The sequence below is a fragment of the Haliaeetus albicilla genome, chromosome 2 (genome assembly GCF_947461875.1).
Source record: "Haliaeetus albicilla chromosome 2, bHalAlb1.1, whole genome shotgun sequence".
Lineage (NCBI taxonomy): Eukaryota > Metazoa > Chordata > Aves > Accipitriformes > Accipitridae > Haliaeetus > Haliaeetus albicilla.
This window is the reverse complement of record NC_091484.1, coordinates 1937741-1959819: the sequence shown is the minus strand read 5'-3', so window position 1 is coordinate 1959819 and position 22079 is coordinate 1937741. Positions and strand designations below refer to the sequence as shown.

The window sequence follows — 22079 nt, the reverse complement described above, 5'->3', positions numbered from 1 at the left end:
AAAGGGGCAGGGGCTTTCCACAGCCCTGAAAAAGGAGCCAGAGCTGGGCTCCTGGTCTTCCTGGGCTGCCTTGGGAGAGAGGGGCTTTGCCAGGGAGTGACCCGGGGCAAGAACCTGCCTGTCCTGCTGCCTGCTCCCTGGCTGCTCCAGCCACTTTGGTTGTCCGCTCCAGGTTTCGCACGCTGGTTCTTTGCAGCTGTTGGTTGCTGGTGGCGAGGCAGGAGTCCTGGGGTGGCTCAAGAGTGTTCCTGCGGTGGTCTGGAGCTCAGGCAAAGGACTTCTCCACACCCCTAACATCTCAGTGTGGCAGCAGCAGCTCTGGGATGGGGAGGAAGCGCTGGACCCAACTTCACCTTTGAAGAGCATCAGATTTATCCGCTGGACTGCAGAGAGCCTGGAAGCTACTGCCCCAAGTACTTGCTGCACTGTGAGCCCTGCCAGATTTCCTGCCTCCATGGGCAGGGTCTGGCCACGCTCCTCCTACAGGGCCGGTCATTTCTCCTCCATCAGCTCCCTGTGGGTCCCCACAGATGTTGTATTTTCACTTGTCAAATCTCCACCTAGCTCTGATCTGCGCCTGCGGTGTGCTCTTTGACGTACAAGGCAACTTCTTCCTCATCCTGGGTAAGGAAGCTTCTGTTTCCCCACCACGTGCCGCTGAAGGACACGGTCATGTCTGCAGTCATGCTTCCAAGTGGTAACGAAGATGCTGAGCTGCACAGGTTAACCCAAGAAGGAGCAATCCCACAGAGGAGAGTGGTCTGCAGAAAGGTAAGACCAGTGTCCTAGGGTGGTTTTTTTGTCACATGCAGAAATGCATTTCACATGTGCACACTAAACCTCACAAGTGCGCACACCCACACAGAGCCTACCCGGATCGAGCAGCCGCAGGCTGTGGGGGTGTTTCGAAGTGTTTATGACTCAAGCTCAAGAACACATTGTTAAAGCAAGGCTCTGCATTTTGTTGTTGTTGCTGACTTTCAAGTGAAGTAGGCAGAGACGTGCAGAGTGCTGTCCTACCTGCTGAGAGCATAAAGGGAACAAAAGCTGCCACAAAACCTTACAGCCAAGAGAGATGCCTTTGTAATTTTAGAAACAGAACTGCTGTGGAAACAATATGTTGTGTGAGTAAGTGCTCCTCGGTGGTGGTACAAGCCTAATGCTTCAGCCATCCCTGCAGGACAAGGTTGGTCTGCAATTTGAAATACAAGGGACCTGACTCTCGCTGTGTGCTGTAAAAGGCAGAAAGTAAAGTGGGACCAGAAGCTGAGAGGCACAAGCAGGCTGCTGTGGTTACCTGGCACAGGGAAAGCAGGCCCTCTGCTCCCCTGGATGTGCAGGAAGAGGCTGGGCCCTCCAGCCTGGTGGGCACAGCAGCGTCAGTGGTTTTTCCATGGCGTGGGCTGTGGAGGAGTTACTGCTAATCGCTGCATGAGGGAAACGCGCTCAGTGCCTTCTGGAATGCTGCTTTTTGGGATTGTGCCTCTGTTTTCAGAAGCTGCTCCCTAGTACCGTTACAATGAAGGTCTGTCATCCCTCAAGGGTGACTGTCAACTCAACTGATGTTAGCGGCACAGCAAGCCATCTCCAGCCCAAACAGGCGGGGGAACCAACCAGCAGGTTGCCGCCTCATCCCACAGGAGATGAGGGCAAGTGAGAGTTTGAAGCAATCCCCAACTTGATTTCCCTGTTACCCAGCTGTCGATGTGACCCTGCAGTCTGTCCTGAGCTCAGGCCAGCCTCTTGCACAGCTGCCTCCATGCCAAGTGTTCATCCCTCCTCACTCCCTGCTCTTCTGCAGAGCTCTTCCTGGAGGAGCTCGCAGCCTTTTATAGCCATGTCTGGACCAGGCGCTTTGCCTGGGATGGCTGTCTGCCCCGTGTGAGCCGGGGAGCCTTCTGCATCTTTCCAGAAAGGGCTGTGTATTTTTTGGTTGCAGGACAGCAACCCACCTGCTGCACTCCGAGCTGCGCTGGAGCTGCTCAGTGATCGAGCAAGCCAAAACGTGGTGTAGACCAGGAACCCAAGATGCTGACAAGCGTGTTAGTGTGTTAGCCCCAAGCAAGCTGCCCCATCCAAGGCAGCCTGTGCTGAGATGGGAGGTCAGCCCCAGTCTCCAGGCCTCTGCTTTCTATGTGGTCTCACCCCATATTCTGCAGTATACTCTTGGTCTTGTGTGATGTAGAGGTGTATCGTGCTAGACAGCAAGTTCATTTCAGGGCTGTGAGGAAGTCAGTGCTGTAGGTTGCCTCTGGGAACTTGCCAGGTACTTGAGGCTTGGTACAGTATTTACTAAAGCTAACCACATCCAAATAAAATAGAGGCTTTGCCATCAGCCCTTTTCCTGTGCGCTGAAACGCTCCTTGTGCTTCCCCTGTTGATCTATAGAAATCCTCTGGGTTCTGGCCTTTGCAGTCTCTCTTCTTGGACTGCCTGCGTTACAGTCACTTTAAGCCTGATGCAGTTTGTACTTTTTAATATTAAAGACCTTGAACCACTGAATTGTGGCTCAATAGAATAGGAAAGGGCAACGTTAGACCAGCTCAGCTGATAGCTCTGTCTCTGGCATTAGATACGCATCTCATTTACGTTAGCAGTCTGTGATCTCATGCAAACATGCCTCTGAGGAGAATCAAGGTGAAATGCCAGGGATGTGGCCCTGGTGACACGACAAGCTCAAGACAAGCAAATGAGACAGATGCCTGCTGATCAGCTCTTGCCTTGGGGCTTTGGCTGGTCAAGGAGGGGATGAGGGCTGGAGCAAGGAGACAGACTGTCGGCATGCCCAACCCCTCGAAACTGCTGTGCAAGAGACCCTGAAGACTTATGAAGAATATGAAACACCACTGAGCAGGACCTCAGGAGCCAGGCTGCTGCCCAAGGGCAGGTCGTGTGTAGGAAGCACTGCACCCTGACCCACCAAAATTACCAGCAGATGGGGAAGCACCCTACAGCACCCCAATTGCCATGACCACCTTGCTTGTGTGTATCAGGTGGAGTGATGTCCAGCCAAAGGACAGGTATGTGTGTCATGGGTGAGTGTGTGTGGGGGTTATGATATGACTCAAGGTTTAAATGGGCCTCGGAGAACCCAGCGGTTGGGATAAGCAGTGGCTGGAGGTTAGCTGTCAGCCAGAGGTGCGTATCATTTCTCAGGTGGGTTTGTTCCCTGGTGTCTCGACTGCAGGAGAAGCCAGGACTGCCACTCTGCAGAAAGGTTTGCTATGCTGTTGGGGGCATTCCCTACCAGATGACAGGCAACGCCCTTGGGTTTTTCCTCCAAATCTTCCTATTGGATGTTGTGCAGGTGAGTGGCCACATGAGATGGGGTTATCTGCAAATGGGCTTAGCATAAGGTCAGCAGACTGGGGTGAGGGTAGAGTTTGGTGGGTAGCCAAAGCGCTTGGAAATGCTCATCAGAATTAGGCATTCAAACTGGATCAAAATTTCATGATGTAAGCATTGGTGGTGGGCGTGCAGGAGATGTTTCCGTGCCATTTCAATGCTTGGAGTGGTCTCCAGGGGATGCAGATGAAATGTTGGCTAGAGCGAGCTGCATCATGCTGACTGCTCGCAGCTTTTCGCCAGGACTTCTTTCCCTTTCAAGCTGTGGTTTCCATTTCCCCCCAGCTGGAGCCATTCCATGTCTCTTTGATCATTTTCCTTGGAAGAGCCTGGGATGCAGTTACTGACCCTGCTGTTGGCTTCCTGGTCAGCAAGAGCCCAAGGAGAAAATATGGCAAGCTGGTCCCATGGTGAGTGTCTGGGCTGGAGCCTCAGGATGGTCTTTGGACTCAAATTCCTTCAGTGCTAGCACAAGGAGACAGCTGGGATGTCTCACTGGGAGTTTAATGTGATTGTGGCTTACGGAGAATTACAAAACTTTAACATCACAAGGACACTAAAGATAACATAACTTGCAGTGGGGTCCATATGTCATTGCAATGAAAAAGGAGGAATGTACTGCAAACTGGAACGCTTGCTGTTTCTCTGGGGCCTTGAGTTTTTGAGGCTGTGGGGTTTGGTGCTCTGAGAGTCCTGTGTGGTGGCATATACAGAGTTTAGTAGTCAGCTGTGCCATGAGCTCTCCACCAGGCTCTAACCACGAGCAGATCTTGCATGTAAGAGGGGTACCGCTGCCCCAAGGTTCTGCTGCAGGGCAAGGACTTGAAGTAATTAAGAGAATAAGAAATATTGGACAACTTAGACATTAGTTTTTCTCTCAGTGTTTGTGTTTAGCCCCTTCAGCCTGACTGATGGACACTCAGTGGAGCAAAGCTGCTTCCTCGCACAGATCTTGATCTTGCAGTAGCTGGGCTGTTGTCTGGAAGCTAGGGAAGAGGTTGTGCTACATAGCTCAGCTTGTGCAATGAGAAGCGTGACCACCTTATCTGAGGGTTGCATCTGACCAGCTCTTCTTCCTCCCCAGGATCGCATGCTCCATGCCATTTGGGGTGGTCTGCTACTGCATGATGTGGTCCACTCTCTCGGATGCCACCCCCACCTCCCTGAAATTCCTGTGGTACCTGTTGATGTACAGCTTCTTCCAGACTTGCATGACTGTAAGGAACATGGTGCCGCCTGGGGCTGACTGTCTTACACACCATCCTATATGGCAAGGGACAGGGGCACGGTCAGCTGGGGAGTCCCAGCCGCTGCAGGAAGGGACCTGGAGCAGAGTCTAGGAGAGCTCTAGCTGAAGAGCAGTGAGGGATGCAGGATGCGCAGACCATCCCTGCAGGAATGGTGAGATGGGGTGGTGCATTTTAATGCTGGGGATTTGGGTGGGATGCCTGTATATGGTGATGCAAACTTCTCCATCACTGTATTGTGGGAGCAGAGCAAATCACAGAAGAAGAGGGTGAAAAGCCACCTGTGTGCAGGGGTGGCACAGAAGGCAACATTATCTGCTGTGTGTAGGGACGAGGGGGGTCATGACCAGCAAATCAGGGAAGCAGCAGCTGGAGCTGTGTTTGAACTGTGCTCTCCTCAGTGCCACCACGTGCCGTACTCTTCCCTGACAATGTTCCTGGGAGGAACCCAAAGAGACCGTGACTCGGCCACTGCCTACAGTAAGTATCTGTGCCCCTACAACCCCAGTCTGCCTGCATTCCTGGGAGACCCTCCCTGGAGGAGAGGTGAATAAGTTCCTTTCTCTGGCTCTGAACAGGCTGCAGAGTGGATAGGATAAACCAGGGATATGAAACCAGTCATCTTCTGCAAAGAATTTACCTGCAGAAACATTTCTTAGATCTGTATCATCCCTAGGGGACTCAGAACCCAGATTTATTAGTTCCAAATATTAGAGCATTTACTGCTGGAGCTAAGGGAAAAAATCAGAGCAGGTAGAAATAGCAGGTCTCTTCTGGGGCAGCTCTGGATGTGGGTACCTCCAATTCCATTGCCAAAGCTGGTTTCTTACCCTGAGGGATGTGTCCCATCAGCCAGGGAGTGGGACTGAGGTTTCTCTCCTGGTCATCCTGGCAGGAATGGGGATGGAGGTGTTCAGCACGCTTCTTGGGTCAGGAATCCAGGGGCAGATTGTGGGCAGCTACCATGCTCGCATGATGAACAGCTGTTACGTGTCAAATGAGACCCTGCCCAACACCAGCACCTACAGCCTCACGGACTCGCTGGAGAACATTGTAAGGGCTGGCCTGTCTGCCCTGCTCCTCCCGTAAGCTCTGGGGCCGGCTCCGCTGGCTGTGCTGCCAGCTCTGTGTGTGTTACCCGCATTGTCACTGTGCACTGTCTCTCATTTTCCAGCGTAGGGCCTATGTATTTGCATCCCTGGTCCTGGGATCAATCTATTGCCTGTCCTGTCTGATTCTCATCTTCGGAGTCAGGGAAGAGCCTGGTAAGGTCCATTTAGCTGCAGTTTGGAGGGTTCCCAGTGGCAGCGGATGATGAGGATGGGGTTGCAGAGGAAGGTGTGAGGCAGAGGGAGCTGGGCACCTATGTGGGGATGGTTCTCTGGGTGTGGAGCTCAGAAACACAGCACATACTTGGATACTGAGACCCTCCTCAGTTTGTGCTGGCATCATCTTGATACCGCAGAGGAGAGGGGAGATGCTCTGGAGGAAGGAAGGCTCCAGCTGCCTGGGAGATCCTGTGGGGAGCCGTGGGCCTGGGACAGGGTCCACAGCTCACTGCTTCACATGGAGCAGGTCTCGCCAACACACAACCTGCAGAGCTACGCAGGCCAGCCCGAGTGCGCAGTGCAAAGAGGCAAAATCCTGCCTGTAGTTGACACCACGGCTGTTGTCTCTGCACCAAGACATCAGACTCCGACAGATCCTCACCCAGCTGAGCTGCACCCCAGACGTAGCGGTGCAATCCCCCTGTGCGTCCCACCCCATCATGTTTGTTCTGGCAGCTCCAGTGCTAGCCCTGCTCTCTCTCCTCTCAGGGCCCCTCAGCCCCCTGGGGAAGGTTGAGCTGCCCTTTGCCAGCTGCCTGAGGATGATTGTGGGACACAAGCCCTACACCCAACTGCTGTGTGGCTTCCTCTTTGCGTCCCTGGCCTTTCAGGTGCGAGACCTGCCATGGCAGGAGGAGAGCTTGAGGGATGAGATGTCCGGGCAAGTTATCCAGACAGTGAACTTGGGACCCCCAGCCAGGAACATCTCCATGTTGCTTTCCCAGATCACACAGGGGATCTTTGCCTTCTTCTGTACTCATGCCGCAGGGCTGGCCGGGAAGTTCCAGCATTTAGTGCTTATCATGTTGGTAAGTGAGCCCCAGGCAGAACTTCCTCATGGAGGGGTTGATCCCTGGGTCACCCCAGCCCGCGAACATGAGCAGCTCAGCCTTATAGAGTCATGTGCTGCTGTTTCTGCCCATCAGCAAGGACATCACCCAGACAGAGACTCCCCTTTGGTTCTCTCCTCAGGTCACAGCTTCCCTCTCTATTCCCTTTTGGCAGTGGTTTTTGGGGAGATTTGGAAAGAAAACAGCAGTGTCACTGGGCCTGGCGGTGAGTTTGCCTGTGGTTGTGGCTGTGGATTGAGAAGCCCTGTGAGGGGACAGCCTTGCCCCCAGCCACTCATGGTGTCTCAGTAGAAGAGCTGGCTGGCAGCTAAGGGTGGCCCTGAGTATGGTGTCCTCTGCACTGCGGATGACCAGGAGTTAAGCCAGTAGTTCATGGCAGCCCTGCGCTTCCTTGTGCCTGGCCACTGCTGGTATCAGTGGCCATGGCTTTGCAGAGCTTTGCAGTAAGGTGCAGAGAGGCTGAGAGACCAACCCTGGGATAGTGGGGAAATGATTTTTCGCAGCATCACTCAATCAAGGGCTTGGGCTCTGAGACTCCATGGCTGCAGATCTGGTGAGCAGCGTGTGATCAGATGCTGTACCAATGCACCAGTGTGATGTGCACACACAGACATCATCCTGCGGCCTCTGTCCTGCTCCAGGATCTTGCATGCTTGATGCAAGTTCTGCCATCTAGCTCCGTAAGAGGCATGGGGAGGGAAGGAAGGGCTGTGCACCATGCTTGGCAGTGGCTGGGAAACAGCCTGCTCATCAGATACACGTCCCTGGCTCTGCAGGTCAGCAAAGAAATCCCATTTGGCATTTTGCAGAATAAGGTGCTCAAATCCCATGGAGGATCTATCTTCAGATGCCTTCCTCACAGATACTGGGCACAGCCATAGTAGATCCAGTTTTCCAGTTTAACCACTCAGCTCCATTGCCCTCCATAACTATCCCTTCTTTACCCATGAGGAAGGTTTTGCTGCCAGTGTCAGCCTGTCCAGCACCTCCACACTGCACTGCACAGGGGACAGAAGCAGTTCTGTTTATAAAATCAATGTGTGGGCAAGGGGGCAGTGTGGCCTTTAGTTGGGCAGATGGGTGCAAGCTGCCTGTGAGCAGCAGAAAGGGTGCATATTGCATATGCTTTTGGTTTTCCTCTTCCTCTCACCACTGCAGCTGATCATCCCAGCCCTGGTAGCCATCACCCAGGTGATGCACAACTTCCTGGCCTTCATCTTCCTGGTGATCGTGGCAGGCTGCAGCATGGCTGTGCTCTACCTTTTACCATGGTGAGCAGAGGCACCTCTGAGCCCCTTCCCAGGCAGAGAGGAGGGGAAGGCTGTTGGGAAAGCACCACCCGTGACGTGCCAAGGCTGCCCGTTTGTTCAATAGAGCAGCTTTTGGGCTGCAGAGGGACATGTAGAGGTGGGACTGGGAAGGGACGTGGATGTGATTCACAGTCCCCCCAGCAGCATCGTTCAGTCTGCGTTCGGGTTCGGCAGCAGGATGCCAGTCATTGCGCAAGGCACTGTTTTTCTTCTCTTTTTCTGAAGCAGCTGCCACACCCTCTTTGTAAGACACTCTCTGCCCTGTTTGCCTAAGGCAGAGGACCAGCAAAAAACGGTCTCCAGAGTGGGGTTCTGCAAGGGGTTTCTCTCTCTCTCTCTGCTTCTTGGAGAGGCCTGGGAGCAGCTACAGCTGAGTTCAGCTGGCGCTGGCGTGGGTGTCACCAATGTGTATGTGGGGCTGTCTGTCGCCAGGTCCATGCTGCCAGATACGGTGGACGACTTCATGCTGAGGAACCCCAGCTGCCTCAACCTGGAGGCTCTCTTCTACTCATTTTACGTCTTCTTCAACAAGTTTGCAGGTGGCCTTGCCGTGGGGGTATCGACGCTGAGTTTACAGTAAGCCCCAAACACTACCTCCCCTATTTTGTCAGCCCAGCACAGGCACTTCCCACTACTGTTTTCCAGTGTTGATAGGAGATGCTGGAATGAGTCACAGGGGTATCCAAATTTGCCTTTCCAACATCTACTGGGAGCAAGAGGAGCAGAAAGGAGTGGGAATTCCCCAAAACTGGGCCTCCGATACCAGACTCTAGAGGAGAGCAACAGATGTGCCTACTTGCCTTTCTGCAGTGGCCCAGTGGGGCTGGGGGAAGGAAAACCATTCTCCTCTTTAGTTTTGCAGGTTACCATGCTGGAGACTGTACGCACAACCACTCCGTCATCCTCGCTCTGCAGCTTCTTATGGCCCCAATCCCAATAAGCCTGCTGCTCATTGCCATTATCATCTTCCTCCTTCATCCCATTGATGAGGAGAGGAGGAAGCAGATGAGGATGGAGATGGAGGCAATGGGGTAAATTCAAGCTCCTTGAAGGAGCTGGGTCACCTAGCATTATTCTGGGTGTCTGCCTTGGTCCTAGCCTGACACAGAAATGTTGTACGGGGAAGGGACTGCATGTGTCCAGTCCAGCTCCCCTTGGTTGGGCTACAATCCTCTCAAGGGGTGCATTTCCCAAAGGGCTTCAGGGTATTTTGGGGACTGCTGACTTCACGTCAGATTTCATGAGTGTTCTTGTTCCTTTTAACAGACATCAGGTACAGTGCGGCAGCCGAGAATAAACCCAGGGCTGAAGTGGGTGAGTTCATCGGGAAGGACGCGGATTTGCTGTGCTGTCAGGATGTGCTGCTGTCAGGGAAAGTCATTGCTTCCTGTTGTTTTCTGTTCCCTGTCCCAAAGGCCTGTTTTGCATCCTGACCCTTTCCCTCTCCCAGCTGGCAGGCATGGGACAGGGAGGGGGTCCTGCTGCAGCCCCAGCCCTGCCACCTCACCAGAGCTGCTTTCTCCCGGGGTTGGCCTCGCCAGTCTTTTGGCAGGTCCTGACAGATCTGGGCAAGGCAGATCCATGCTCTCCTTCTGGGAGAGACTGCAATGCTAGGGAGGAAAGGCCCCTGCCAGCCCCAGAGCAGTGCTCACACACACTGGCGTGTGGAGGTGCCACTTAACCTTGTGGGAAAGCATGCACAAAAGAACACAGGGATTGTTTTTGAAAGGAAACTATTTTTGACCGGTTTTTAGGGAGAATACTGCTGAGATAGTGCATGCCCCTGTACTTAGACTGCCCCTTCACAGGGAAAGGTTTAGAATTTCATTGAACAAGGGTGAAGTTCAAGCCAGCGGTGTTTTAAAGCATGTGCAGATACAATGACACCTGGCAGCAAGGTGGTGGAAGCCAGCTCTGTCCGTCTGCCTGGGCCTTGTTAGCTGAGTCACTTCTGGGAAACCAGGAGCTTCTCCATGCAAGAGGCCACGGGAACGGGCTGCACTGCCTCCGGTCAGGCAGCTGGGGAGGGTTCTGGCAGCTTGTCCTGTCTTTTGCCAGCTTGGGAGGTTACAGCAGAAGTGTCAAATGAATGTCAAGAAGAGCTGAGTCGCTTTTAAATCGTAGCCCATAGCTAGATCTCCCACAGCAGCATCTTGCCAGAGCTGCTCGGCACCCCCACATCTCTCCTGGCAACAGTGAGGGGACAGCAGGGCGAAAAGAGGAGAAATCAGCCATCTCGTGGCTGGTTGCCCTCAGCTGTGTTCAGCCTTGTGCAGAGGCAGAGAGTGAGGCTGGTTATTTTTAGGGCTAGAGCTGTATCTGACCGTTGGTTGACCTTGCAGCTCTCCAGTCTGGTGCACACTGGCAGGATCTGAGCAAATTACTCCCCAGTTGTGTGCTGAATTAATTTGAAGCCTTAAGTCTTGTGGTGCAACTTTGTGATCAATGGCGGAGATTGTGTTTTAGAGCTGCGTCAGGGCACCTGCAGGATCGTCGCAGCAGTCCAGATTCAGAACAATTTCTCAGATGCACAAAAGGCCTCCTTTTCTTTCCCCCTCTCTTTTTCTTTTTTTGTTGTCTTGTTTTCTGAAGTGTGAAGGATGTTCCTTGGGATTGCCTGACTAAGGCTGCGGTCAGGTGTTGGGATGCACTGCCCTCTGCCACGGTGCTGCTTTCAGCCTTGCTGCCTCTGGATTTACGAACAAGCAAGTGCCTTTGAGCGTCGAGGAAACACTCTGATTGCTGAGAATTTCAAATCCTGCCGAAAGCATGAATTATGTCCAAAGGCAGGCACCCCTTAGGACAGAGGAGTGGGCTTGATCTGGAGCTCCCAACCTGCAGCATGGGCCATGGGCTGCTGCAGAGCGGGACCAGACCCAGTGCAAGGCAGGGAGCTGCTGCTGGCATGCATGGTGCCTGCCAGCCCCACTGCTGCCTGGGGTGGTGCTTGTGTATATCAAATAATGTCCTGTTTATTTTTTACAGCATTAAATCTGAATGGTCACGCTTTTCCCTCTTGGTGTTTCTTATTTTGCAAGTTCTGCCAGCAGACGATCCAGAGGGCAAAGAGCAGTTTGGGCAGAATTCACTTATTTTTAAGCCTTTGTGCTTTCTCCAGAATTTAGAAACCACAATCTGACCGGAACCTTTCCTGGGTCTTGACCAGGTGGACCCTGAGCAGCAAGGGGTGGTCAAACCTGGCCAAGCTCCTCGCCCCTGTTGAAGTACTGGTTGTTGCAGTGCCCTTGCTTGATGGTAAAATCAGCAGGTTATGCCAGGGAGTAAAAAAAAAAACCCAAAACACCCCACCCAGGGCGAGAGCCGCAGTGCCTGACTTGTGCAAGCGTGCCTGCGCCAGCGTGGTAAGGGCTCTAGCGTAGGCATACATTGAGCACTATTTTCCCCTTTCAGATCCTTGTTTATCACTGGCCCTTGTAGGGAGAGCAGGCCCAGCCCTTCACCAAGATAGCAATAATCAGGAGGGATAAGAGTGTGCCCCTTTTTCTCCCCTTTTATTTTTCATCTTGACTCTGGGCCTCACACATCTGCCCTGCTGACAGGTGTGTTGCAGCTTTAACATAAAAATTATGCTATGGCATCAAGGAAGAAAACACATCCTTGGTATTTCAGGATTTAAAAGATGCAAGCAAGGAATAGAAGCAATTAAAACTTGCTTCATCCCATTATCTGTTATTTTAAGAGTCTCCTCCTCGTGTGTCCCATTTTAATGCACTTGCTGAGAATACTGGCTTTTTATTAGTCTCTTGGCTGTCCTTGGAACTTCTCTGTTCCCTTGTGGACACTCAAGTTCATCTCCTTGAAGTAAGGAAATAGGACGCTTTGAGGCAAAAAATGCTGTGCCTGGAGGGATTCTTTTTTTTTTTTTTTTTTTCTTTTCCCCGACCAAAAAAGAAAGTAGTTGCTGTTGTTCCCAGAATAAAGTCCTTTTGAGCGTGGAATCGTTCAAACCTGTGTGTCTTCTTCGGAAACCTGGGGCTGGTGCTGACCTCTGCCAGCATGGTGAGCAGCATTAACACAGATCTGTAACACAGCACCTTATCTGCTCCCTGGCTGCTGTCATTGCATGTGCCCAACACTCTCAATTTAGGCAAAGCCTAGTCTCGGGAACTGTGGAAATAATTAAAATGCCTCGTCTGGGGCGTGTGGCCGCTGTGCGCCGGCACCCCCGGGGTTCCCTGCTCCGGCAACCTCGGGCCTCCCCAGCGGCCTGCGCTGCCCCACGCACCCGGGGCTGGGCGAGCTCGCTGCTGCCGAGCCCTGCGCTTCTCGGGCCTATAAATGGCGGAGACATGGGGGGGTTCCCTCACGGCCGGGCGGGGGGGGGGGGGGGTGCTCCGCGTTTCCCCGGCAACCGCGCCGTGCCAAGATGGCGGCCCGGGGCCGGGCAGGAAGGAGGCTGGAGGCGGGGGAAGAGCGCGGAAGATGGCGGCGGCCGGGGCTCGGGGGCGGGGCCCGTCTAGGCGGCGGGCGGGCGGGCTCTATGGCGGCGCGGCGGCCGAGGCTGCGCACACGTGGCCCCTCCTCCCTCGGGCTGCGGGCGCTGCGGGTGCGCGAACGGCACCGGCACCGGCACCGGCACCGGCATGGGCGTGCATGTGGAGACCATCGCCCCCGGCGACGGTGAGCCGTGGCGTGCCCTCCTTTCTCCCTCCCTCTCCTCTCTTCTCCCATCCCTCCCTGCCTGACCCATCCCGGTCCCGGTGCGGGACCCGGTCCCGGTGCCGGTGGGTTTGACGGTGCGTGTCTCCCCGCAGGGCGGACGTTCCCTAAGCGCGGCCAGACCTGCGTGGTGCACTACACGGGTGAGTGCCGCCCGCCACGGGGCCTGCAGGGCGGGGCTGCTCCCCCCGCACACCGGGGGAGGGTCGTCTCGGCCCGGACCGGCGACCGAGGGACGCGAAGGGGGGAGCGGGGTCTGCTCCCCCCCCCCCTTCCCCCGCTCCGTCCCGGTAGCCTGTGGGGACCCCGGGCCCGGCTGAGCCGCGGTGCTCCCCGGGGGAACCGGGTGGGGGGGTCCGGCCCGCCCGCGGGGTAGGGGGGTTTTCCTCGGGGGGGGAGTCCCGGGGAGGGGGGTCTTGGCTGTGCCCCGTGGCCGTGGGGAGGCCCTGGTGGTCCCCCGTGGAAACCGTCTCTCCCGCTGCCCCATCAATGGGGGTGGGGTGGGGGGGGAGGCTTCCCCACTCACGTCCAGCCCTCTTTTTGGGGATGTGCCGGGAAATGGCTCAGGGGGTGCCTGGGGGACATGCAGGACCCCCCCCAGCCAGCACCCTGCGGGTCCCTGGGGGGGGTCCCAAGGCAGCAGAGGCCTGTGGGCCGTGGAGCAACTGAACTGAGCCCCCCCCCCCCCCGGCTGCTCCCGTGGGACACCGGTGGTGACGAGTCACCCCAACCCTCCCCGGGAGCTTCGGGGTCCGCCGTTCCCCCAAAGGTCCCTGCAGGGCTGCAGCCCCCTGCCCAACGCCGTCCCTGCTGCCCCAGCCCCTTCTCCCTTGTGGGAGTGACACCAGGGGTGTCTGTGGGGCAGACCCAGACCCACAGCCCACCCTGGGCCACTTGTAGGGCTGGGCAGCGTGGGGCAGTGGTCCCACGGAGGGGGACACGACACCAGTGCGGGTAATGCAGGGTGCTCTTTGGGCTTCAGGCGTAGTATTTCGATGAGGGGCTTGTCCCAAGAGCCGGGGAGGGTCGTAGTCTGCACAGTGTCCTCCAGCAGCCTTCTGCGAGCTCGGGGGGGGGAAGAAACCATCCCTGGGACCCCCAAAAAATGCTTTGGGGGTCACCTCTCTCCCTTGGCCGCCCTTCAGACAGCTCTGGTTCACGAGGGTGGCTGCTGTGCTCCAGGGCTAAACAGAGTTGACCCATTTGTGGCTGTTTCTGCTAATAACCGATTCCCTTTTCCGTCCCAGCGCTTTCCACCCTGCCCTCACTCACGGTGGGGGGGCCGAGGGTGCCCCCCTCTGCGGAGCGGGGCTCAGGCAGGCCTGCCTGCTGGGAGGGCTCGGCGGGCATCCAGCCCATCTGCTTCTCCTCCGTCTTCCCCCTCCACCCCCAGCCCAGCGCTCCCCAGTCCTTCCAGTTCCCTCGATACCAGCCCAGCGCTCCCCAGTCCTTCCAGTTCCCTCGACAGGAGGGAGAGGAAGCGGCTCGGTCTCCCCCCCCCCCCCCCGGCCGCCCCGTTTCCTCCACCGGTGGAAGAACAAAGAGAGGCTGGCAAGCAGTCAAGTGGCTCCCGGTGGGCCAGCCCTGCCGCCTGCCAGCCCTCCCGGCTCCCGGCGCCGTCTCTCCACTCCCACCGTACTGCCGGAGCTCTGCCGTTCTTCCCGAATCCGGCCCCCCACCCCGGTAGAGCTGCTCATGGGTCACCGGCTTCCCCGTCCCGGCGCTTCAGGCAAAGTGCTTCATGGTGACTTGCTCCGATGGACCCTCCCCAGCAGCAGCAGCAGCGATCCGCTGCGCGTGGGAGCGGTTCTCTAATTTCCTTTTTTTTTTTTTTTTTTTGTTATTGTCTCCTTTTGGCCTTTATTCTCCCAGTTCCCTCTGCAGGCAGCTTCTGCCCCCCTCCCCGCCTCGGCAGGCAGCAGAAATCAAACACCTTCGGGCCCTGACGCTGTTTTCGTGGCTGAACGCTGCCCGCCTTGGCAGCACGGTTCCCCGCAGCCTGCCCAGCGAGAGGCCAGAGTGGGGCTTGGCTCTCGGGGAAACGTTAGAAACCTTTGATTCCCCGGCCCCGTTACGGTGCTCGCCGATCCTGGAGCAGCATCAGGGACGGCGGCAGAGCGCGGTGCGGGAAGCGCCGTGCTCCGAGGCTCCTTCCAGAGTCCCTCGTCAGCTCCGTCCCCGGCTGCCCTTTGCTCCCGCGTGGAAATCTGCCGGCGCTGGGGAGATCCGGCCCGTGGTGCACCGTGGTGGGTGTGCGGCGATTCGGCTCTTGCTCCGCTGGGTTAGGGATGTGCAGTGACTTGGTTAAAAAACGTTTTGGAAAAAAAAAACAACCTGGTGATCCAAGGGTGAGGGAGTGTGGCTGGTTGGCCGTCCGGCGGCTGCCGCCGCTTCTGTCTGTGCCCAAGCCCTTGCTCCGTGGGGCTGGCCCCGCTGAGAGCAGCCATTTCATCCCAGGGGTGAGGGACGGACAGACAGACAGCCCCGGTGCAGGAGGGCAGCACCGGGGAAGGAGGTGGAGAGCAGAGCATCTTCTGGGCCGCCTGCTTGGGAGATGCTGGTTGCTCACGCTGGGATTGCGGAGCTGGAGGCACATGGAAGGGAGCTGGGGGAACGGGATCCTTTCCGTCTCCTTCAATCCCGGGTGCCCACTCTTTGCGGGAGGTCGTGCCTGCAGCCCGTGGGGAGCAGGGGGAACGCTGCTGGGGACCTCACGTGGCAGGGCATCCGAAACAGCCTTTGATGTGAAATCTGCTATAGAGGGCTCTTAAACTAAGTCAGGGATAAAGTTCTCTGATGTGTTTGGGACTGCCGGTGCTGGGTGCTGCTGGGGCTGGGTATTGGGCTCCCTGGGAGCGGGCTGGGGGGTGAAGAGAGCCGGTGCGAGATGGGGGGAGCTGCTTTCTGAGCGCACAGAGGCTGCAGAGGGTGTGGGGAGACCGCAGCCACCCCACTGTGCTTCTGGAGGGGAAACGGGGGCCTGTGGTCATGCTGGGGAGTGCCGGAACGGGAGCAAGCGTGACGTCGCTTGGCCGAGCGGCAAAGTGCACCCGGCTGCTTGTGTCTTGGAGGGAGGTGGGCTTGGAGCAGGGGGTGGAAATGCTGGGAGGGCTGCAAGAGAAAACTGGTTTTTTCCAGCAGGACAGTGCAGAGGGGACCGCCGTCCTTCCCCAGGACCCGTGCATCGCTGCGCAGGCTGGACGCAGCCTCGGCTGCCCTTTCTTCCTGTTGTCTGCACGGCACCTGATGCGCTGGTGCTCTCCCCGCCGCGTCTGGGTGCTGCCACGTTCGCGCAGCAGCAGCAAACGCTCTGCGGTTGCGAGACGTTTCCTACTGAGGCGCGTGACTGCTGGTCGGTGGGTTGTGGGAGCTCAGCGCCTGCTCCCGAAGCACCCGTTCGCTGCCTGCGCCGGGGGTCCTCTCTCCGGTGGCTAACGGTGGGCAGAGCCCACCTCATGCATCCACCTGTGGGCTGGGTGATGGGAAGCGCTGGTGCGGGCAGCTCGGGCCCTGGGATCTAAGGTGTCTGGCAGAGGTTGCTGGCGGAGGCAGGATTTAACCTCAGCTGGGCAGTCCTGTCCTGATGCAGGGGGGTTGGAGCATGCCGCTATTCCAGGTTTCCCATCCTGTCCCTTCCTCCGACTGGAGCAGAGGAGCCTGCCCCACTGCTCCGGTCTCTCCCTGCCTCTCCTCGGGAAGCTGGTTCTGTGCAGGAGCCCCTGGGCAATGGCCATGGCGAGGATCGGCACCCCAGGGCAGAGGGGATGGAAGGGGTGCAGGTGGGGCTCCACACCCCCTCCTCGGCAAAACCCGAACCTACAGGTTTATCTTAGGGGCTGCCTCTGCTTGCCTGCTCCAGCCGTGCTCTCTGCCGCCTCTGCCCGCCCGGGGGGGACCGGAGCCAAGTGGCACGTTGCAGCCGGCGTCTCCCGGCTGCTGCCTGCCAAGTGTGGCAGAGACCTGGCAGAGCTGCGCTGCCTGCCTGTCCGGAGCTGGGGCTGCTCTCCAGAGCCCCCCCCCGCTTCATCCTGCAACTGCTGCAGCCCCAGCTGCAGGGCTCCATGCTCTTCCTCGCTGTGGTTCCCCGGAGCCGCCCACCCAGGTGTCTGTATAGCCCAGCTGAGATCTCTGGAGGGGGGTGTCAAATCTTTCCGGGTGGGAGCTGGGGCAGGTGGGTCTCTGTAACCCACCTCCGTGGGCTCTGCGCTCCTCACGGGACCGGTGGTGGCAAGCAAGGGCTGCGACGAGCCGGGATGTGCCGGGAGCTGGCTGCTGCTCCTGGGGCTCTAGCTGGACAACTGCTTTTGCCAGAGGATGCTTTGCCTCTGTAATAGCTTTAAGATCTTGTTATCTCCTTGCTCAGGGATGACAGGGATGAGGAAATGGTTGCTCATACTTGTCCAGGGCTGGAGAAATCTCCTGGGAGCCTTGTGGGCAGAGGAAGTGCCTGAGATGAGGATGCTGTCTCCGAAGCATTGGAGCCTCTTTGTTTTCCCCGCTGGCGTGATGGGGGGGAGCGTGGCAGCCCCGTGCCAGGGAGCAGGGACAAGCTCCCGTGTGCGACCTTTGCCGTCCTGGGCTGGGGGAAGCCCGAGTGATCAACCTCCTCCCCAGGCTGCTGCAACCAGTTTAATCCATTACTCCCTCTCTCCTGCCACTGGGGTGCTGCAGGCTCTGAAACGCTTCCCGAGGCCAGATTTGGACAGGTGAGCTCGATGGCAGGGGTGGGCAAGGCAGCGCTGTCCCTTCCTGCGCCCTGATGGTGCCTGTATATTCCCCTGGCTGGGACGTTAAATGAGATGCACTTCTGCAGGCAGTGGGTGCCCCACGGGTGTCCCGTTTGCCGCAGCAAGCAGGGGAGTCGTGTGGTGCCACGTGTTCCCTGGGTTTTTTCCTCTGCAGGCACCCAGGGAGAAGGGCGGCATGTATGAGCTGTCCCCTTCGTCCTTCTGCGGCCACCCCAGCTCGTTGCGATGCCTGAGGGCTCGGAGTTGAGCTCAGGGTCAGCTCGTGTCGCGGCCAAGCGGCACTGCCTGTGCCAGCCGGCACGGCCTGCCCCGTGTCCTGGCTGCCAGCGTCCCCGCCGGGCGGGAGGAAGGCCAGCGGACGGGAGTGGGGAGCGGTGCCAGACAGGGCTGGAAGCAGGTTCAGCAACAAGAGGTTTATCCTGGAAGGAGGAAATGAGAAAACTCCAGATTTACTATTCCAAAGTCCAGGGCTACAGCGTGACTGGCTGAGCTGATGCTCAGAGCCCTGGAGAGGGGATTTTTGCTTTCTGTGAAATTAAAAGCTTAATTCTACTCCCCGAGAGAAAGGTGGGCTGCCAGCCCCCACCCCCCACATCTTCCTGCAGCCCAGAGGTTTCAGTGCTTGTTGTCCCTACAAAGGTGATGTATTTTTTCCCATGCCCTTCTTTCTGTTCAGTGCCTCCCATCACCACGACTGCCCATGTCTGCGTGCCGTTCGCTCTGGCTGCCAGCATGGTGCGAGCCGGGGCTGAGATGCCCTGACCCATCCTTTGCACAGATGTGTTTTCTCTTGCCCGTGGGCAGTGCTCTGGTGAAGAGAAATCACTGTGCCCCATGCATTGCTGGATAAGGTTGTATTTTCAAGACTCTAGAGCAGTTTCCAGCCAGGAAAACAGGTTTGGGGGCTGTTTTGGGAAGTGAAGACGTGAGAAGCATTTGGAGGAGAGTTTAATATTGCTCTTATTGTACAGGGCACTGGCTGTGTTAATGCAGAGCTGGAGCTGCCTTATAGGAGCAGCAACTCTGCTGGCCAGCGGAGCTGCTGCTCCTATAAGGCAGCTCTGGCTCTGAGATTCCCCAAGAAGGTCAGGCAGGGAGCAAGGGAGGGGAGGAAATTCCTCCTTTGCTGGTGTTGGGGAGTTATATTTAGCCCCGGGCATATCAGCCTCGCTCAGTCCTCACCACGCGGTGTGTGCCGGGGGAACGAGGGCTGCCCTGGGCACTTGTGTCCGGTGCTTGGTGCTGCCTCTCCCTGTCGTCGTTCCTGGGTACAGGAGGGATTTGGCTGAAGACCAGCGGGATGCAGCTGGGCACGGGGAGGGCTGGAGGCCGGCAGGAGCCGAGACAGAGAACCGGAGTCCTGACTCTGTTTTGGGTGCCTGAGGATGGAAGCCTGCCCATGGCCAGGAGAGGGAGGTGTGTTTGCTGGTGGGATGGGAAGTGCCAGACCTGATCCTGCTGCCTGCAAAACAGCTGGCAGCGGTGCTGTGAGGTGGGGAAGGATTTTTTTATTTTTTTTTTCCCTCCTTCTGTCTGCTCCCCTCGTCTGGCCTTGGTCCCAGCACAGAGGCACGCTTCTCTCTAGGTCACAGCAGCCAGGAGCAATCCTGCCCTGCCCCAGAGGGGGTGCTGGTGGGGGTTTTCCCCTCCAGGCTGCCCCATGCAAGCATTTCCCCAGGGGAAAGCAGGCTGAGCTGAGAAACATCTTTGACTCAGGGCCATGTGAGGTCTCCAGGGGTGACTGTCACCCGCTCAAGCTGCCAGGTCACAGCCTGTTTCACGCAGACGTGCGTGGCTCTATCCCTGTGTCACCATCGTCTCCCTCCCTCTCTCCCCAGGTATGCTGGAGGATGGGAAGAAGTTTGATTCCTCTCGCGACAGGAACAAGCCGTTCAAGTTTGTGATGGGCAAGCAGGAGGTGATCCGCGGCTGGGAGGAAGGAGTTGCTCAGGTGCCCGATGCTTCTCTGCCTCGCGGTCTCCGTTGCAGGGCTGCACAGAGCCATCCGCCTGGGGAGCTGCAGCGTGGGCAGAAATCACTGTGCGCAGCTCGTTCTCTATTTTTTTTTATATTTTTTTTATTTTATTCCCCTGTGTTTTCCACCCCTCCGCCCCCTCGGCGCTGGGAGATGTGGGTGTGAATATCACCTTCTGCATTGCCACCTGCCAGATGGCAGGAATGGAGCAGGGCCGGGCCGCAGGAACACCTACGGCACGTCGGTGACTCAGCGGTGACATTTCTCTACTGAGTCAGCTCTGAACGAACGCGGTGGGGAGCGCTTGGGCCTCCCGCTCCGAGCGGAGATGGCTCCTGGGCTGTGAAGCCCACGCGGAGGGAGGGCTGGTGGGCACGGCACGGCTTCGGCTCACGCGTGCGTGACTGCGGTCGGCTCCGTGCGCCGCTGGGGACGTGAGGCAGTGCAGCACAAGGGTGCCGGTGGCTGTAAAGAATAGCCTGGCATTCCCTGCCTTTGCTTGCGTGAAGGCCAGCTCAAGCCCTGCTCGTTTTTTTTTAGCCTGTGCTGCCTGCTTTTCTCTTCTGATGTTCTTCCCATTCCTCTTCTGTCCCCTCTGGTTTGTCCAGCTTGGGTCCTTGCTCTTGCCTGGTGTAGGGAAAGGAGTGGCGACTGGTCTGTGTCCCTCTTACTGTCACTCACCCAGTGATTGTGCCCATCTCCTGAGATCCCTGTGTTTCTTTTCCTGCCCCCAGATGAGCGTTGGTCAGCGGGCAAAGATGACCATCTCCCCAGATTACGCCTACGGCTCTACTGGCCATCCAGGGATCATCCCACCAAACGCCACTCTAATTTTTGATGTGGAGCTCATGAAATTGGAATGACCTACCCCAGCACCCTGTCCTTGGGTAAGGAGGGGCAGCTGCTGCCGGGGGGTGTTGTGGCTTGGGGGACACTCAAGGTCCTCATCTTTTGCCTCGGGCTAGTGTGGGGAGGTGGGATGGGGGTGATGGCAGTGGGGGGCGGTATGAGAAGGAGGGGAGAGGTTTCTGGCTGTAGGTAGAAGTTTGTCTCAGGAGGCTGGTAAGCTGGGAATCACTACGGTGGTATGAGCAAAGTTGCAGCCTGGCAGAGCAGGTTCATGCCACGGAGGCGTTGTGGTGCCGGCTGACCGTGCCTCGGGTTCCTCGTGTTGCGTTGCCGCGCTGTGGGGCTCAGCTGCCCGCTCCCCCTCGTGCCTCTCTTGCTGCTGGTGCGTGGGTCCTGCGGCGTGGGCAGGATGGGGCTGTGCTTCCCCCCTATAAGCGGGGCTTGACTGCCACTTTGAGCGAACGGTGCGGTTTGCGACGAGACCGCCGTTTTGTGAGCACGCTCCCTCTTCTGCTGGGTTTCCTCGGCAGGCAGGCGGGCGGCTTTGTCACGCTGCCTCTCCTCTCTCCCGGCAGGTTTGGCACATGGAGGAATCCAGAATCTCAGCTTCAAGAAGAGTGCACATGACTTTGTACGGAGCTTTTCCTGATAGTCCACTACACTCATTGTATAACCTTACACCTTGATTGAATGCCTTTGGTCACTAAGCTTTGCGTCTGACTCTTCCTCCTTGTATCGTGTTTTTATGTCTTTTTAAACTATACGCCGTAAACCTCAACTCTTTTTGGGTCAAGTTCTTAATCTTATTTTTGTTCCAGGTGTAGAATACGTTTTACCAGTAGCACGCAGATGGGCTGACCTTAGATAGGAGTCATTTGAACAAAAGGAAACCTGTTAGTTACTCGTTTTGGTGCAGATCTCTATGGTGTTTTCAAACCAGAAATTGCTGCTGCTGCAAAAGCCATAGCAGAGTGAGGCTGTCGAGGCTGAATGGATGCGGAGAGCAAAGTAGCGCTAGGATTGTGTGTAGGTACCCTGCCTGGAACAGGGGCAGTGAGGGAGCAGCATGTCCTTTCCCTGCTCCCCGGGGAGGGCACAGCATCGCTGCGGGCACCGTGGGTTTGCTCCCAGGAAGGGGGGGCTGCTCTGCCCCTGCTTCACTCTGCCATCTCATGGTGGACCTTCCTTCCCCCCCTCCCAGCCCGCTTTCAGATTTATGGAGATGGGTTTCCATCAGAGCTCCACCACACCCTGAAAATTCAGTAGCTTACATTGAGCTTTCTTTAAAGAAAAAGGAAAACAGCAGACAAACGGAAGGTGCTGTCTACAGGGGAGGTGGCGGGGCTGGTGGGGAGTCAGCTCAAATAAAATGCCCCTGTCCCCTCTCTTCCCCCCTGGAAAGGAAACATCAGACCCCAGTTGTCCCCGGTCTGAGCACACCTGACCGTTCTCTCCTGACACCTGATGCTGGTCATCGCCGCTTGTCTGGTCTCATACAATGCATAGCTTCCCCCGCTGCTGTCCTATCTGCCCCCTCCCTCTGCCCTGCCTAGTGATTTGGTAAGAGAAATTGCTGCCGTTCACTTCCTTCTCCACCGCATAAAGGTATCAAGTTTTATTATTGCAATAAAAACGCTTTATGCTGGCTTTTCTCAACCCTGTGTCTTGGAGGTTTTTCCCTCGCCTGTCTGTCGCTCAGCACAGCGGGTGCCGTGCCGGGCTCACGGGGTGCTGTGGGTGCTGTGC

General features: G+C 57.0%; 2 protein-coding genes across 5 annotated transcripts; both read left to right on the top strand.

Moving 5' to 3' along the window:
* The first annotated feature begins 58 nt into the window (after positions 1-58).
* LOC104320400 (sodium-dependent lysophosphatidylcholine symporter 1-like) lies at positions 59-10800 on the top strand. 2 transcript variants are annotated; one of them, XM_069802187.1, is made up of 15 exons: positions 59-771; positions 3188-3307; positions 3631-3755; positions 4430-4562; positions 4994-5072; positions 5488-5645; positions 5767-5857; positions 6410-6531; positions 6646-6729; positions 6893-6976; positions 7930-8042; positions 8514-8657; positions 8936-9112; positions 9348-9395; positions 10674-10800. In XM_069802187.1, exons 1-14 carry the CDS (start codon positions 673-675, stop codon positions 9376-9378), a joined length of 1560 nt encoding a protein of 519 aa, XP_069658288.1. In that variant the 5' UTR covers positions 59-672; the 3' UTR covers positions 9379-9395; positions 10674-10800. The 2 variants fall into 2 exon arrangements, with proteins under 2 accessions (XP_069658288.1, XP_069658277.1); XM_069802176.1 differs by having other exon boundaries at positions 6410-6729.
* Positions 10801-12567: 1767 nt separating this feature from the next.
* FKBP1A (FKBP prolyl isomerase 1A) lies at positions 12568-21989 on the top strand. 3 transcript variants are annotated; one of them, XM_069802149.1, is made up of 5 exons: positions 12568-12722; positions 12857-12904; positions 19348-19460; positions 20219-20371; positions 20906-21989. In XM_069802149.1, exons 1-4 carry the CDS (start codon positions 12686-12688, stop codon positions 20345-20347), a joined length of 327 nt encoding a protein of 108 aa, XP_069658250.1. In that variant the 5' UTR covers positions 12568-12685; the 3' UTR covers positions 20348-20371; positions 20906-21989. The 3 variants fall into 3 exon arrangements, with proteins under 3 accessions (XP_069658250.1, XP_069658242.1, XP_069658261.1); XM_069802141.1 differs by having other exon boundaries at positions 12569-12722; positions 20909-21989; XM_069802160.1 differs by lacking the exon at positions 12857-12904 and having other exon boundaries at positions 12608-12722; positions 20909-21989.
* Positions 21990-22079: the final 90 nt, after the last annotated feature.